General features: G+C 40.3%; 1 protein-coding gene across 2 annotated transcripts; it reads left to right on the top strand.

Annotated features, from left to right (window-relative positions):
• Positions 1-202: 202 nt before the first annotated feature.
• Positions 203-9,787, top strand: LOC135499243 (uncharacterized). 2 transcript variants are annotated; one of them, XM_064789912.1, is made up of 14 exons: positions 203-317; positions 1,756-1,899; positions 2,442-2,695; positions 3,013-3,069; positions 3,645-3,755; positions 4,273-4,356; positions 4,549-4,710; positions 5,422-5,490; positions 5,929-6,012; positions 6,385-6,463; positions 7,320-7,442; positions 7,816-7,977; positions 8,515-8,602; positions 8,857-9,787. In XM_064789912.1, exons 12-14 carry the CDS (start codon positions 7,867-7,869, stop codon positions 9,324-9,326), a joined length of 669 nt encoding a protein of 222 aa, XP_064645982.1. In that variant the 5' UTR covers positions 203-317; positions 1,756-1,899; positions 2,442-2,695; positions 3,013-3,069; positions 3,645-3,755; positions 4,273-4,356; positions 4,549-4,710; positions 5,422-5,490; positions 5,929-6,012; positions 6,385-6,463; positions 7,320-7,442; positions 7,816-7,866; the 3' UTR covers positions 9,327-9,787. The 2 variants fall into 2 exon arrangements, with proteins under 2 accessions (XP_064645982.1, XP_064645983.1); XM_064789913.1 differs by lacking the exon at positions 203-317 and adding an exon at positions 1,119-1,343.
• Positions 9,788-18,810: the final 9,023 nt, after the last annotated feature.

Genomic DNA, 18,810 nt, shown 5'->3' with positions numbered 1-18,810 from the left:
ATAATAATGTGAAGCGCTTTGAGCGACTGAAACCAGTTAGATTTAGCGCTATATAAGTCTCATGATTAATATCATTATCATTAATATATCTATGTTCTGTAGATAATATAAAGTGCTTTGAGGCTGTTCTGCATTATAAAGCGCTATGCTCATGTAAAAAGTTGCAATTTTTTATTTTCCTCGATTCCTTTTTCCAGGACGCTAGCTCAATACCTCTCTCATAGGGACGCTCCACTGGACGAGAAGGAAATACTAGAAATCTTCCAACAGATGGTGGCAGCCATTCGTCACATTCACGAACATAACATACTACACAGGTAGTCTCTGCAAAGTTTTCTATATATCAAATTCAGAGAAGTCGAATTTTATATAAAATTTATATAAATTTTACTCGCCAAATTTTGCCAGTGTATCTGTGATCTATTTTAGTATTTGTGGCCCACCACAGCAAAATGAGTCGCATGTCGCTTCGAGCTTGACAGGTTGAGACGGACTGGTTGTTCATTTCACTATTGTCTGCCTTATGTGAAGTCGATTTCTTCTATAATAGTAGTACGTCCACAACATGGAAAACCCCGGCGTTTTTAAACCCGGGGATACTCCGAACCAGACAATGCCCGGAGAAGACACGGCGAGGACTTCCACTACATGGAAGCAGATACTGAACACGGCGACAGATGGCGTGGTCTATATGAAATTCCTGTAGAACTCTCCGATTTTTTGTTATTGTTGGAGTCGCGATTGACCGACACAAAATGCGCAGTGGTAACCACGCCGCCTGTCGCCGAGTGTAGAAACTTACTAACGCCGGCGTTTTTGTGATTACACTACATAAAACGCCGTGCTTAAATTAGCCCCCATTTAGCCCTGAATCCATCGTCGTGACAAGAAAACACCGGCGTTTTCTAGCACCGGCGTTTTCCAGGGGAAAATTAACAGGTGTAAGCGCAAAAACTCCGTACCAACACTGGCGTTTTATGTAGTGGACGCGACTCTTATGTGTCATTTTAGGCTCATCTTCTGTGAGACATGCGACCCATTTTGCCGTGGTGGGCCACATTTAGTGTCCTCCCTGACTGTTTTGAATGTGTCGGACCAACATGGTTAAGACAGTGCCACCTAACTGGGCATTTTTGCCAGCGTAATACACCAGAAAAACACCAATCTCCCTATCGGCGGTCGAGTGTTGTCCCTTCTTCTTCCTCTTCAGCATTCACTCTGCCCTTGGAGGTGATTTTCTCCAGGGAGTATTCCTCCTCCGAGGCAGGATGAGCGTTTATGCGTGCCACTACGATTATGCACCAATTGGGTTATTGGCCTAGTGAATCCGACTTCGGCCAGAGGTACAGTCCACGCAAGCTGCTCATGTTTCTCACTTGGTGGGGTCTTTAGCCTGCCCTACAAGGAACCTCGGTTTAACATCTCATTCGATGGACTGTGAAGAGCCAGGAATTTACGTTCCTCGAAAGCCACGCCGGTTCATCCAGAAATACAATCCTGGGTGCTCCTCGGGATCAAACCCAGGCCCTTTTGCTCTTGCGTCTCTGCTGCATGTGGGAGAATGGGTTAATGTCTTTAATAGTTGTGCATGCATGGCCAAAGCCCACACAGTTTGTATTAGATGCTTTTAGGCCCAAGGGATTGATAGACGTTATGACCTTCTTTTCAGGAAAGTTGTAGATTTCGTTAGTGTCGGTCTGCATTTTCTTGAGTAACTTCTCCTAACAAAAAAAATGATTTTGATAATTTCTCCAGGGATATGAAAACGGCCAACATCTTCCTGACAAAAGAGGGCGTTGTTAAAGTTGGCGACTTTGGAATCTCAAAGATAATGTCAACTGCTGATAAAGGAGCGAATACAGTGCTGGGAACGCCTTATTATATATCAGCCCCGAAATGGTGAGTCTCTAAATAGAAAGTGCTCATTGAGAGCTTTCCAATGAATAGTCATGTCAGTAGGTTTAGAAATGGTACCATAAGAAAGGGCTCATTAAGAGCTTTCCAGTATATGGTCATGTCAATAGGTTTACAAATGGTACCATCAGAAAGTGCTCATTGAGAACTTTCCAATGAATGGTCATGTCAATAGGTTTACAAATGGTACCATAAGAAAGTGCTCATTGAGAGCTTTCCAAAGAATGGTCATGTCAGTAGGTTTACAAATGGTACCATCAGAAAGTGCTCATTGAGAGCATTTGAATCAATGGTCATGTCAACTGGTTTACAAATGGTACTGCAAAAAAGTGATCATTGAAAGCTTTAATCATGAACTATCCATCCATGGGCTCCATGGATGGAACGTTCATGGGCCATCAGCTATCCGTGGACAGATACTTTTGCCTCTGTATATATAGATGGACCCTTACTGCCTTAGCTTCTTAGGGATTTAGGCCCAGCCTAGGCCTTGGAGTAATAAACTATAGGAATCTCCTTTTTTTTAGAAAATGTCTACGGCTCCTCAACAAAGGAAGATTTATAAGTTCACTATGGTGAAGGATGTAGCGCTTCTAAAAGAGATTGTAGCCATCAACCCTTTCTCTGAACCGTCAAAGTGGAAAGAAGTGCTTCAGAACTTTAATTTTTATTTCACCGGGGAGGGACAAGAAAAAAAGGATGCAACTGAAAGAGGCATTGTCGATCGATTTGCTGTTCTCCTCACAAAATTCAAGAAGGATGAACTTACATCTGTCAGAGTGTAAGTATTTTCAGGCATGCATTAAACTTATGCATTTCACGAATAGTTGTGCCGACTCGACTATCCCAAAAAAACAATGTTTCTTTAAGCCTATCTAAATATCTACACTGGCTGTCCAAAATGTTACTTAATCTTAGTTTGTAAAGGTCATTGATCTGTCAGTACGATTCAAATACATGAATGTCTTTCTTCTTGAGGTGGTGATTGGCTAATGAGAACATTGCGCAACATCTCTGTGTGGTGATTGGCTGATTGTCATTTAGGGCCTCTAGTGGTCTTGAAGTCTTCATAGTGTAACCAGAGATATTATTCTTCAGGAAACTGTCGAGGAGGAGGAAGCAGGTGAAAACTTACCTGATATTAGTCATAATCAGGTAGGCTCCTACTCTTCTTTTTGAAGGTGGCACATTTGTCATTTTACTACACCTGCACTTCGAATTTGATTGAAAATTTGGTAACTAACTTGAGAGGAGAAGACTTTTTTGGGACCAGAGGAGTGATAGATTCCCCTGCATTTTGATTGAATATTTGGTAACTAACTTGAGAGGAGAAGACTTTTTTGGGACCAGAGGAGTGATAGATTCGCCTGCATTTTGGAACTTTTGTTTTCTATCCCTTGACATATTACCTACACTGTATTTTTTGAACTGTTGGGAAATATGTTATATCTGCATTGCCAAGTCTGGAATCTCTAGAATTTGGAAACAATTGTATTTGAGCCGAATTTGTACTCTTTTTAGGACTACACATTTTTCCTGAAGTGAACACTTCTGAAAATGTCTGAAGATCTAGTCAAGGTCACCGTTTCATTTTCTCCCTAAAATTTCAGATCACAATATGTCCACTATCATCACTACATTTGAACATTGTAAGAGTACAATAGAATGAGGCTAGGGGTGAAACAAATTCCTGATTGAACATCTTTTGAGCAATTTCTTCGTCATTGTAGAGGCAGGCTGCATCTGAAAGACCTCGTCCCCAATCACGACCTCGCATCCGACTTCAACTTCATCGAAGTTGAAGATCAAGAAGTGATACCAGAATTGAAGCACCATTACAAGTAAGTTAAACTATTGTTATGCAATTATCAGGCCAGAAAGCTGTTCTGCCCCACCATGGCAAAAGAAGTAACTGACAATCTAGGTCAATCTAGGTCAAACTGAGCTAAGCTTACCAGGCTTATCAGGGAGGTTTGTCATTACATTCAAAAGCACAGGCTGTTTATGTTTTTCTTCATTTTTCTCGAAAAGTAATAAATGTCAGTTACTAGTACTTCCTTTGGCCATGGTGGGGCAGTGTTGCTCATGACTACACTGCAGCAAGAATATCAGGAATGTCAAGTGTTGGTGTAGTGATGGTGTTACCATGGTGAAGGTAGCACCAACACCTTACACTTTCTCAACTCCAAGACTTCACCTCACCCATTCTATACTGCTTTATGAGTTCAGTACTTATAAGATTACAACAATCCTTGCAAAATGATGATCACACATTTTGGCGGCTTCAAACCATGAACTTCATTGTTGATTTCCAATAATTTGTTGATTTTAACAATAACTTTGTTTTTGTATTTTAAGGACAATGGGCGTAGTGGGCCTGAATTACCGGTAGACGATTTCCTTCCTGATCTTGGTGGAGATGTTGATGCACCTGATTCTGAGGTAAGTGGGATGAGCACACCTGGTTAGAAAAACTGAGTGAAGATTTTGAAGTCAAATGAGTACTCACTGTATGCAGTAGCACTGCTGGAATTTCTATACCCTCATGTGCCACATTTCCTTGGCCTATCAGCATTGAGCAGTACTTGTAACAATGCTTTCTGCTGATCATTCTTTCTTTTAAACATATTTCAGGTGTCCACTCGGGCATCTATCCGCCAGGAAAGCTCTATCCCCACTGCTACGACTTCTGGTCAGGCATCTAGATCTAGACGTCAAGCAAGCTCCCTCTTCACTGATACTAATAGTTCAACCATGGACCTTGCTGCTAGCACTCCAGCTGGAGGCAAAGTAGTGGTGAGTATAAGTGTACTGAATATGATCTAAAGTAGCACCACATGTGCAGCGGGGGTTTTCTTCAGCACCAGTACTATGTATCACTATCAGTCCCCAACCTGGTTACAGGCGTAAATCTCAGTTCTAGTGACCATGACTCACCAGGTTGTTTCTGATGCATAGTATTACATACAATGGATGTGCTGATGTACTTCATGTATGAGAACCTCACCTTTGCTAGTTGAGATGGCTATGGTAGGCAATAATAATATATGAGTCAATATTAACACTGTCTGTTGGTCTTGTTCTCTTCATTTTGTTGGTCCACAGGTAAGCCCATGATCTATGGACCATCTCAATTTAAACCATTTTGAAATAGATTTTAGGATGTCCTTAGGTCACATTACCAACATACTGTGTGCGTGAGTTTTAGCCGGTGCTCGGTATGTCACTTTACATAGGCCTATTACAGGTAAAACAGGTCTTTTGTATAGTAGACCCGAAACCGGCTAAAACCCGCAGACACAGTATCTATGTATCATTGTATGATACATGTATTGTGTATATCCTGATTCCTGATGATAATCTCTGAAGCATGCAGTATCTTCAACATGTTCAAGTTAAATAATTCTATCCGATCATTCTATGACACTGACAGGATGCTATGATTCATTTTCTTCCTGGCAGACTTTGCACAGTAGTAAATAAATTTGGCATAAATCTCTATTTCAGCCGGAGATGAGAGATTTTGCCGGTGGCCCAGACATAGAGATGGATGACACTGTCATGATAGCTGAACAGGTATGGAATTGAGAATACCTCATTTTTTGGCCCACCTGTGAGCCTTTACAAGGACACACTATAAATAATATCGTCCGTCAACGTTTATAGGCATGGGTGGCATGTTTCGTTTCCGCTGAAGCAATTGAAGTGAAGCTTGGTACACACACACATTCCTTGGTGACCGCTACTCAGACACGGAAAATGAGCTCATATGATTCACCTTCTGGCCACCAGGGGCCAAAGGTCAAGGAAGTACCTGTTGGTGTTTTTATTGTGGCCAATTTGTCACTGAGAAAGCATGCAGGTCAGCTTTAAAGGATGTGCTTGAGGTGATCTTGATGAGACAATTTGTAAGATGAATGTTATTGTTTCGTTTACTCAGACAGAGTGAACTGAACACTAACAGTTGAATAATGTTTAACATTTCTCTGATGAGACGTGTTTCTTGCCTTGCAGCACCATCCAAGAACAGCAACAGAAAACATTCGTGTTATTCAAGATATTGAATATATAGAAAGTATGATTGTAGATGGTGAAAAGGTAAGATGCAAATCCATGATTATCAGCTATTACCCCTCTATACCCAAAATGCTCCACCAGCTATTGTTGTCGGAGCGTTGTGGCATTGTTAATGAGGAAGGTTCCTTTAAAAGTGGGATTGGTCTGATATTCAGTATGGTGACAAATCAGAAAATTGTTTCTAAGGAACTTCAGGCAAGCAATGTACTCTGCAGAGATTCAGCCCGTAGAGAGGGGGGGGGGTCTCTCTGCCTCCAATATCTGCATTAGACAAGAACGTTGGCGATTAGACCTAATTGAATTGGTCGAAATATGCGAGCGATTATTTTCCAGTGTTGTTTCATTTCTATTATTCCACACAGTTTCTTGACCCTATGAAATGTTCAATTTCAGGCCAATTGAAGAAGGGTTGCTCGCCTAAACCTCCAGATTGCACACACTGAAAGGAGGGCAAGGAGAAGAACTAAGTCAGGTTAGTAATGCTGTATGAATTTGCCATTCTGCCTAACTCCTCACATTATTCTGACTAACTCCTCACATCATTCTGCCTAACTCCTCACATCATTCTGCCTAACTCCTCACATAATTCTGCCTAACTCCTCACATAATTCTTCGTCTGCTTACTCCTCACTACGTTCTGACAGGACCAATCGCTGAGCCCGTCCAATCTTTGCGCTGAATTGTTTGCGACCAATCAGAAGACGCTGACTGAGACTTCAAAAGCACGATAATAACAATCGAAGAGAAAACGGGGTCAGACTTCAAAAGAATTTTGCCGCCGCTTGGTTTGATCATGGTTTGATTGGCAAGTCATGGTACATTGTAACAGATATCGTGATATGATTGGCTGGTCCAGTGTGACTCCTCAGAATCTCAACCAACGCTCCTCCAAATGTGTACACGTTGAAAATGCTATCGGCCGCTTGCTTATGTGAAGGTTAGAAGAGGACGCGACCAATGCAAGCCTGAAATCAGTAAAGATGGAATCTGGAAATCAGGAATCAATTATTTAGAATTTCACGTACACTTGAACTTAAAACTGGTGTACTTCACACCGTTTGATAGGTATCGACAGCTAGTTAGGCCAAATTTAGCCCCCTGTTTGATCCAGTTGACTGGCTTGGTGAAGTCCTTGTTGGAGAACGACATGGATTTGTCAGTGAGAAACAATTTTTTGGGGTCCTTCAGATATTGCATTATATTCAGAGAAGTGATTAACCAACTTTTCATTTGACCTCTTGTCCTCACTCCACAGTTAGCACCTGGATCAGGAAGAGTATTGTTCGATTTAAATCTCAAGAGTTGACCAGTGTTTTCTTGTGCTTCAGCTGACAGAAAAGAGGGTTGCAGAACTGGGCCTAGAACCAGATGAGGAGGGATGTATCCAGGTGAAATTTGTGTGCCCTGAAACGAATTTAACGAGGCAATTCCGGGAAACGGATACTGTCCTGGTATGTGACAACTTTCTCTCTCGTCTCTCAGAACCCAGCCTTGTTGCTTCTTGATAGTGGATAAAAAAGAGGTGGAACTTACCACGAGTGTCATTCAATAACTTTGTTGCCAAAAACTTCATTTGTGTGTGTTTGTGGTGTGCACAGCCCTGAATGAATGAATTGATATCATGAATGAGAAAATGGATGAGATATTTCAATTTGTATTTCCTCACCAGAAGGCCTGACTGTCTCAGCGTCAACCATATTGGTAAAATCCTGTTTGAAACGGGAACTTTCACCTGGGTCTACAGAAATGCACAGTCATCATCACTTGCAGCACTGTGTGTTCTGCGTCTGCCTCGCCATTTATGGGTATATTTTCTCTTTTCAGAGCTTGTTCTATTTTGTTGAGGGATCGACCAAGATTCAGGGCTGTGAACTTATGTTAGCTGGCGAAAAGCTGAAGCGGGATCAACTCTCCCTGAAGGAGGTTGGGAGAACATCAAACACCACACTGCACATAAAAGATGATGATGATCGCCAATTGTCTTCAGTAAGTTTATTTCATTTGTTGATCTCAGTCTCTTTATGTATGATGTCTATAAAAAAGCCCTCTGTATGCATTCTTGGCACAGATGTTGATTTAGGGTAAGTTGGGATTGGCAGAGAACTACCCTTGGCCTAGTGAATAAAAGCCTAAGCCTAAGCTTACCTACACTCCTTTAAGCAGTGGCTACATTCAAACGCCAGTCTTTTCTTATTCCGCCACTGCTAGTTTTCATTGATTTCCCGGTCGCTGGACCAGTCTCAGCCTGGTTCCACTGGCCACCGTTAGATGCAACCACTATATGGTAGTATCTTTGTGACAGTTGCCTCAACCATGATCAATGTTGAACCAGGTTGTGGAGGATTGAAAGAACAGAATCACTTGCATACTTCTTTCCTAAAGAGCCACCTGGCAATGCACTCATTGAAAGCAGCATACTCACCTGATGAGTAATAGAGCCCTATATAAATACCCCGTGTTAGTAATCTATTTTTAAAGCTGATCCATTCTTCTACTTCTAGGATGTCATTCATCTTATTCTAGGATGTGGAATCTTTGGATGATGAGGAAATGGACAAAAATGAAGAGGAGATTGAATCTACTGCTACTGGTTCAGTTTGCACAAAAACCTGTAAGTTTTCTTTCAATATAATTTCAACAATTTCAGTTGCTACTGGTGTGTAGAGAATGCTGATTCTATCCCGAGTTACATGGCCATTGTAAGTCATTGGCAGTCCATTTAGCTTAATGGCATATCACAGAATCCCCAATCTCATTCAGGTCTTGTTGAGGCCACTGAAAAACCCTGATCTCTTTAAGGATATCCTTGTCTATTGACAATTTAGAGTTGGCAATTTCTTTGATTAACTTACTCTATCACTTCAGGTCTTGGAGATCTACAAAGTGCAGCTATGGAGATAAAAACCTTCATTCGAGTTGGTGTGGAGAAGAACATGTTCATCAGCCGTGAGTCGATCTTAAACCTGATGGACTATTATAGGAGTGATGACCAACTGACTTTCCATCGAATCAATGTGACGTTCGAAGGAGAAAACATTGCAGAGGATATGGATGGCTTGTCCCGAGAGATGTTGACGTGTTTTCTGAAGGCTGCCCTCTCAAAGTATTTTGAGGGGAGTGATGCTAAGGGCCCAAAAGTGGACCATGATGTGATGGACACTGATGTTTTCTCCATCATTGGGAAAATCATCAGCCACGCTTACGTGTTGTTGGGGTACTTCCCAATGAGCCTATGCAAGGCATCATTGTGTGCCCTGTTTGACCCGAATGTGGACTCGGAGATGATCACAAGTCCTTTCTTAAAGCTCTTGCCTCCTCTTGAGAGAGACTTATGAATGCAACACTCAAAGATCCGATCACGCTCAAGGTGAATGCAAACAGATTGCCATGCATGTCAATATTTCCCATCGGCACTAAATAATATTTTTTTCTTTTGCCAAAAGGAAGAGTAAATGATTTTCACCAAAATGTGTTGCAACAATGGTAAGATAATAGGAGATGACATGGTGTTTAACTCCCATATTCCCTTCATAATATGGCTAAAAGTCAAATATGAGAGTTAAACACCATGTATAATCTGCTTATATCTAATTACTGTTGTAAATCATTTTGGTTATGATCATTTACTTTTCCTTTTGACCATGTGGACAAACAAACAAAGTGATTTTTTAGTGCAAATGACACATTTAAACATGTTAAATGAGTAAAAATGGGAGGATTAACTTAAGAGAAATGCATGTATACAATGTATGGGAAAATGTACATGAAATGGAAAAATGCAGTTTTCTCAAAATTTTACCAACAGATTATTTTAATTCTTTCTGTTTTTGAAACTATATGATATTGGCTACAATGTGGTACAGGTTTCATCTCAATGCAATTTAAAAAAAATCTTACTGAAAGTAAAGGAACACTGTGTCACTAGACTCAATAATTCATATGGGAGGGGCAGCACTACCCACTAGTCAACCCGACTGAACAACCTCGCGATTTTACTGGCTGTGAGTGGCCTTGGCTCGCTGTCAATCTGTTGTTGGCGTCGCGAGACCAAACGCAGGAATACTGGTGCAGTTGTTCAGTTGGGTGGACAAGTGGTTACCCCCCCCCCCCGACCTAATGCAATATTCTTGTTAAACATTTTCAGAAACGTGATAGGATGTTTCAATTTGATATTGATTTATACATGCAAAACTTGTATCGTTTAATACCTACTTTAAAGTCAATGGACTGGTTGTGTAATCATATCATGAACATTGTGATACAGTAGAACTCGTGTAAGTTAATACCTACTTTAAAGTCAATGGACTGGTTGTGTAATCATATCAAGAACATTGTGATACAGTAGAACTCGTGTAAGTTAATACCTACTTTAAAGTCAATGGACTGGTTGTGTAATCATATCATGAACATTGTGATACAGTAGAACTCGTGTAAGTTAATACCTACTTTAAAGTCAATGGACTGGTTGTGTAATCATATCAAGAACATTGTGATACAGTAGAACTCGTGTAAGTTAATACCTACTTTAAAGTCAATGGACTGGTTGTGTAATCATATCATGAACATTGTGATACAGTAGAACTCGTGTAAGTTAATACCTACTTTAAAGTCAATGGACTGGTTGTGTAATCATATCATGAACATTGTGATACAGTAGAACTCGTGTAAGTCGCCATCCTTGGGACTCAGATGTTGATGATGACTTACAGGTAGGACGAGTAAAATAACTCATCATTTTGATGACTTACATAACTCATCACAATGATGGCTTACATAACTCGTCACAATGATGGCTTACATAACTCGTCACAATGACGGCTTACATAACTCGTCACAATGATGGCTTACATAACTCGTCACAATGACGGCTTACATAACTCGTCACAATGACGGCTTACATAACTCGTCACAATGACGGCTTACATAACTCGTCACAATGACGGCTAACATAACTCGTCACAATGACGGCTTACATAACTCGTCACAATGATGGCTTACATAACTCGTCACAATGACGGCTTACATAACTCGTCACAATGACGGCTTACATAACTCGTCACAATGATGGCTTACATAACTCGTCACAATGACGGCTTACATAACTCGTCACAATGATGGCTTACATAACTCGTCACAATGATGGCTTACATAACTCGTCACAATGATGACTTACATAACTCGTCACAATGATGGCTTACATAACTCGTCACAATGATGGCTTACATAACTCGTCACAATGACGGCTTACATAACTCGTCACAATGATGGCTTACATAACTCGTCACAATGACGGCTTACATAACTCGTCACAATGATGGCTTACATAACTCGTCACAATGACGGCTTACATAACTCGTCACAATGATGGCTTACATAACTCGTCACAATGACGGCTTACATAACTCGTCACAATGATGGCTTACATAACTCGTCACAATGATGGCTTACATAACTCGTCACAATGACGGCTTACATAACTCGTCACAATGACGGCTTACATAACTCGTCACAATGATGGCTTACATAACTCGTCACAATGACGGCTTACATAACTCGTCACAATGATGGCTTACATAACTCGTCACAATGACGGCTAACATAACTCGTCACAATGACGGCTTACATAACTCGTCACAATGATGGCTTACATAACTCGTCACAATGATGGCTTACATAACTCGTCACAATGACGGCTTACATAACTCGTCACAATGATGGCTTACATAACTCGTCACAATGATGGCTTACATAACTCGTCACAATGATGACTTACATAACTCGTCACAATGATGGCTTACATAACTCGTCACAATGACGGCTTACATAACTCGTCACAATGATGACTTACATAACTCGTCACAATGATGGCTTACATAACTCGTCACAATGATGGCTTACATAACTCGTCACAATGATGGCTTACATAACTCATCACAATGACGGCTTACATAACTCGTCACAATGATGGCTTACATAACTCGTCACAATGATGGCTTACATAACTCGTCACAATGACGGCTTACATAACTCGTCACAATGACGGCTTACATAACTCGTCACAATGATGGCTTACATAACTCGTCACAATGACGGCTTACATAACTCGTCACAATGATGGCTTACATAACTCGTCACAATGACGACTTACATAACTCGTCACAATGATGGCTTACATAACTCGTCACAATGATGGCTTACATAACTCGTCACAATGACGGCTTACATAACTCGTCACAATGATGACTTACATAACTCGTCACAATGATGGCTTACATAACTCGTCACAACTCGTCACAATGACGGCTTACATAACTCGTCACAATGACGGCTTACATAACTCGTCACAATGATGGCTTACATAACTCGTCACAATGACGGCTTACATAACTCGTCACAATGATGGCTTACATAACTCGTCACAATGATGGCTAACATAACTCGTCACAATGATGGCTTACATAACTCGTCACAATGATGACTTACATAACTCGTCACAATGATGGCTTACATAACTCGTCACAATGACGGCTTACATAACTCGTCACAATGATGACTTACATAACTCGTCACAATGATGGCTTACATAACTCGTCACAATGATGGCTTACATAACTCGTCACAATGATGGCTTACATAACTCGTCACAATGACGGCTTACATAACTCGTCACAATGATGGCTTACATAACTCGTCACAATGATGGCTTACATAACTCGTCACAATGACGGCTTACATAACTCGTCACAATGACGGCTTACATAACTCGTCACAATGATGGCTTACATAACTCGTCACAATGACGGCTTACATAACTCGTCACAATGATGGCTTACATAACTCGTCACAATGACGACTTACATAACTCGTCACAATGATGGCTTACATAACTCGTCACAATGATGGCTTACATAACTCGTCACAATGACGGCTTACATAACTCGTCACAATGATGACTTACATAACTCGTCACAATGATGGCTTACATAACTCGTCACAATGACGGCTTACATAACTCGTCACAATGATGACTTACATAACTCGTCACAATGATGGCTTACATAACTCGTCACGATGATGGCTTACATAACTCGTCACAATGACGGCTTACATAACTCGTCACAATGACGGCTTACATAACTCGTCACAATGACGACTTACATAACTCGTCACAATGATGGCTTAAATAACTCGTCACAATGACGGCTTACATAACTCGTCACAATGATGGCTTACATAACTCGTCACAATGATGGCTTACATAACTCGTCACAATGATGGCTTACATAACTCGTCACAATGATGGTTTACATAACTCGTCACAATGACGGCTTACATAACTCGTCACAATGATGGCTTACATAACTCGTCACAATGACGGCTTACATAACTCGTCACAATGATGACTTACATAACTCGTCACAATGATGGCTTACATAACTCGTCACGATGATGGCTTCCATAACTCGTCACAATGATGGCTTACATAACTCGTCACAATGACGGCTTACATAACTCGTCACAATGACGGCTTACATAACTCGTCACAATGATGACTTACATAACTCGTCACAATGATGGCTTACATAACTCGTCACAATGACGGCGTACATAACTCGTCACAATGATGGCTTACATAACTCGTCACAATGATGGCTTACATAACTCGTCACAATGACGGCTTACATAACTCGTCACAATGATGACTTACATAACTCGTCACAATGATGGCTTACATAACTCGTCACAATGACGGCTTACATAACTCGTCACAATGATGACTTACATAACTCGTCACAATGATGGCTTACATAACTCGTCACAATGACGGCTTACATAACTCGTCACAATGATGACTTACATAACTCGTCACAATGATGGCTTACATAACTCGTCACAATGATGGCTTACATAACTCGTCACAATGATGGCTTACATAACTCGTCACAATGATGGCTTACATAACTCGTCACGATGATGGCTTACATAACTCGTCACAATGACGGCTTACATAACTCGTCACAATGATGGCTTACATAACTCGTCACAATGATGGCTTACATAACTCGTCACAATGATGGCTTACATAACTCGTCACAATGATGGCTTACATAACTCGTCACAATGACGGCTTACATAACTCGTCACAATGATGGCTTACATAACTCGTCACAATGATGGCTTACATAACTCGTCACAATGATGGCTTACATAACTCGTCACAATGATGGCTTACATAACTCGTCACAATGATGGCTTACATAACTCGTCACAATGACGGCTTACATAACTCGTCACAATGATGGCTTACATAACTCGTCACAATGATGGCTTACATAACTCGTCACAATGATGGCTTACATAACTCGTCACAATGATGGTTTACATAACTCGTCACAATGACGGCTTACATAACTCGTCACAATGATGGCTTACATAACTCGTCACAATGACGGCTTACATAACTCGTCACAATGATGACTTACATAACTCGTCACAATGATGGCTTACATAACTCGTCACGATGATGGCTTCCATAACTCGTCACAATGATGGCTTACATAACTCGTCACAATGACGGCTTACATAACTCGTCACAATGACGGCTTACATAACTCGTCACAATGATGACTTACATAACTCGTCACAATGATGGCTTACATAACTCGTCACAATGACGGCGTACATAACTCGTCACAATGATGGCTTACATAACTCGTCACAATGATGGCTTACATAACTCGTCACAATGACAGCTTACATAACTCGTCACAATGTTGGTTTACATAACTCGTCACAATGATGGCTTACATAACTCGTCACAATGACGGCTTACATAACTCGTCACAATGATGACTTACATAACTCGTCACAATGATGGCTTACATAACTCGTCACAATGACGGCTTACATAACTCGTCACAATGATGACTTACATAACTCGTCACAATGATGGCTTACATAACTCGTCACAATGACGGCGTACATAACTCGTCACAATGACGGCTTACATAACTCGTCACAATGATGACTTACATAACTCGTCACAATGATGGCTTACATAACTCGTCACGATGATGGCTTCCATAACTCGTCACAATGATGGCTAACATAACTCGTCACAATGACAGCTTACATAACTCGTCACAATGACAGCTTACATAACTCGTCACAATGATGGCTTACATAACTCGTCACAATGCCGGCTTACATAACTCGTCACAATGACGGCTTACATAACTCGTCACAATGACGACTTACATAACTCGTCACAATGATGGCTTACATAACTCGTCACAATGACGGCTTACATAACTCGTCACAATGATGGCTTACATAACTCGTCACAATGACGGCTTACATAACTCGTCACAATGATGGCTTACATAACTCGTCACAATGACGGCTTACATAACTCGTCACAATGATGGCTTACATAACTCGTCACAATGACGACTTACATAACTCGTCACAATGATGGCTTACATAACTCATCACAATGACGGCTTACATAACTCGTCAGTGACGACTTGTAACTGTATTCGTACATTTTTAATACACGTGGATCGTCATTTGATCTATTGGCTGAACAAAGATGCACGCCCTGCGGTGACGAGTTACCGGTGTAATTGTACATTCATTTCTATTACAAGGGACTGTAAGATTGGTGCCGACTTGTATTAAGGGTTGGCTCTACGACAATTCTTTACTACACCATTTTGGCATGCTTTTTTGGCAAAAACACCAGCATTACTTGTTCAAAAATGAGTTTTATCAAATTTCAAGGAGCGCACACTGTTCTCTGTGATTTAATGAACAAACTGCCACCATCAAAATCAACATTGACTTCGTTTTGAAGCTGCTCTAATTGCTTTTCTGCACATTTGGAAATTTTTCCAGGAAACTGAAATTCGAAAGCAATTAGAACTCCCTCAAAAGGAAGTTAATTTGCATTTCAAGGTTGGCAGTATGTCCAGTAATGCACAAAGAACAGTGTGCGCTATCTGAAATTTGATGAAACTCACTTTTGAAGGAGTAATGCTGGTGTTTTTGCAAAAAAAATCATGGCAGAATGGTGTTGCAAAGAATTGACGTAGAGCCAAACCTTAAATGACGACTTATGAATGACGAGTTGTACGCATATCTTTTAATGAAATTAACGTTAGTTAGATGAAATTGGGACTTTCTGGTGGGTGCCGACTTATGCACAGTGACTGGTTATACGATGTCGACTTACGCGAGTTCTACTGTATACCCATTTCTTATGACTGTGTGGATTAACTGGTCAATGATAGAACTGCTGGTATTTGTTACATTTTACTTGAACAGTAAAACGGGCCTACTTTGTCACTGTATTATGCCATTGCCAGGATGAATTGGGTGTTCCTTCTATACATGTGTCGGAGGTATTTGACCTGAAATCTATAAATTTTATCAATGAATTTGATTAATTGATTTTTCCATCTATGGTAACCCCTATTCATTTGTAGGAAATTAAAGATTTCAGGGCAAATTTCATTAAACCAAGTACAGTTTGTCTGATGTGAGATTCTCTATGCGACCCATCACAGCAAAACCAGACGCCTGTCGTAAAATTTAGAAATAGGGTTAAATAAATACAATGCATATTCTGTAAAGTTATGGTATGCCTACATGCGCCTGGTTTTGGTGTGTCTGATCGGTCACATAGGCTTATAGAATGTGTTCTTGTACTGTGCAGCTGTGATTTGATACTGTATATGTCTGCATACCAAAGTTATACCCATTTTTGCAGGTTTTTTTGGGCATGGATCTTAGATTCACATTCTAGGCGTTTACATGTTATGAAAAAGTAGCTTTTTCATGATACATGTATTTTGATATTGCGATATTTGATGAGATTTTGAAGAAAAACTCTGATTCTGATTTTTGCTCAATAGAACTCTGTTGCGGTGTCGTCCCTAATAGACCTTACTGCCAATTTTATCTTAATTTGTTTTGTGTGTGATTAACTCTCAAAAAAGATATGCATTGCACCTATAGGAACAATCTATTATGTCTAGGAGACTGGCATAAAAGTCTCACGGGTCTTACTATCAGTGGAGACTGGTGTGATTATACGGGTGGATACTGGTAGATCAATTTTTCATACATAGTACATGTATATTTGTTGTACACACTAGTAGTTCTGTACCTGATTCAATAAATGTACTTTTGTGTAACCTGCCGTTCCTTTGCCTATTTGTTTGAATACAGTACTACATATGTACACTCAGAGCCAAAGACAATAGAATAGTTAAGTGGCTTTATACATGTAGACAAGACATCATCATCATCATCATCATAGCATCGTATCACTTTTGTGATTTTGCCGGTGCATAGAAGAGTACCTTTTGTCCTACAAAATGGCATGGACAGCCCATGCATCCCGGTTCCGTGCTAGTTCTGTTGGGATGAGCTGCGAATGTCAATAATCACAGCAGTCACCAACAACATTTCTCTCCTAAAGTCCATCCCAATCCTCTCAATAATAAGAAATGAAATAAGTGCTTAGTAACACTGACATCTTTATTGACCAGAAAGAAATCAACATTCCTAGGTCATACCACTGATAGCCGTATAACTAAATCTACAAATGGAAGACTATAAAACTAAGACCTACAATGTAGACCTACAAAACCTGTACATTTATTCAATCAACGTGAGCATTATTTTCAATTTCACCAATGTCTTCATCATCCAAATTCTCGGCTGTATTCATAATAAGATATTGAAGTACGTTACCATTATCTATCAATGCCATGAGATTCTGATGCTTTGACTTTTCCTATGAAATAATTAATTTGAACTCTTGAATGAGTGAAAAAGGGCCAAGTATATCAAAAGGAAAAAAAGGTTTTGGTATAATAGTAATAATATTTATTAACCTCCTAAAAGGAGAACGTCGAAATGAAATAAAATACTATACTATGATGGGTTACAAAATTTACAGACGGTAAAATTATGACAGATTTAATAGCCCGAATCAAGAGCATAACCAATCGGCGCTCTTCAGAATTCACAATGTTGTACCTGTTGGTGAAAATGAGGGACTTTAGTGAGTCAGTAACCCCATCCTCTGCGACAAACACACACCACCGACGTGACATAATGAGCGGGTTTTGCTAGAAAAAGCTACAACAGTAGGAGCTAGTCGCTTGTTCACAATGGTATTTATTAAAAGCGTGCCTTTAATACATCCAAATCCTGCTAAAAACCTCGCTAAAAGAAATGTATTTAAAAAACAAGCCGGAGACTGTTGTTTAAAAACAGAAAAAAACGACAAATTTTCCATTTATAACTACAGCGGATACCGGTTTTATATCGAGGGCCGCCAACAGCTACAATGGTGGCTCCTCTTTGGCAGACCTAAAATACGCTTAAAATGATTACTTTGAAATATATCTAAAAGTTCAAAATCTTTTCGACCCATCGGCTCTTCTGATTTGGTGTCATATTCTAAGTATAATATCATACCAGTAGATTAAGGGCCTCACTGCCTATACCGGCACACCGACCCATCGGCTCTTCTGATTTGGTGTCGTGTTCTAAGTATAATATCATACCAGTAGATTAAGGGCCTCACTGCCTATACCGGCACACCGACCCATCGGCTCTTCTGATTTGGTGTCATGTTCTAAGTATAATATCATACTAGTAGATTAAGGGCCTCACTGTCTACGCCGGCACACCGACCCATCCACTCTTCTGATTTGGTGTCATGTTCTAAGTATAATATCATACCAGTAGATTAAGGGCCTCACTGCCTATACCGGCACACCGACCCATCCGCTCTTCTGATTT

Source organism: Lineus longissimus, chromosome 14, assembly GCF_910592395.1.
Source record: "Lineus longissimus chromosome 14, tnLinLong1.2, whole genome shotgun sequence".
In the NCBI taxonomy this organism is placed as follows: Eukaryota; Metazoa; Nemertea; class Pilidiophora; order Heteronemertea; family Lineidae; genus Lineus; species Lineus longissimus.
The sequence above is the reverse complement of the archived record's forward strand: the minus strand, read 5'-3'. Positions and strand labels throughout refer to the sequence as shown.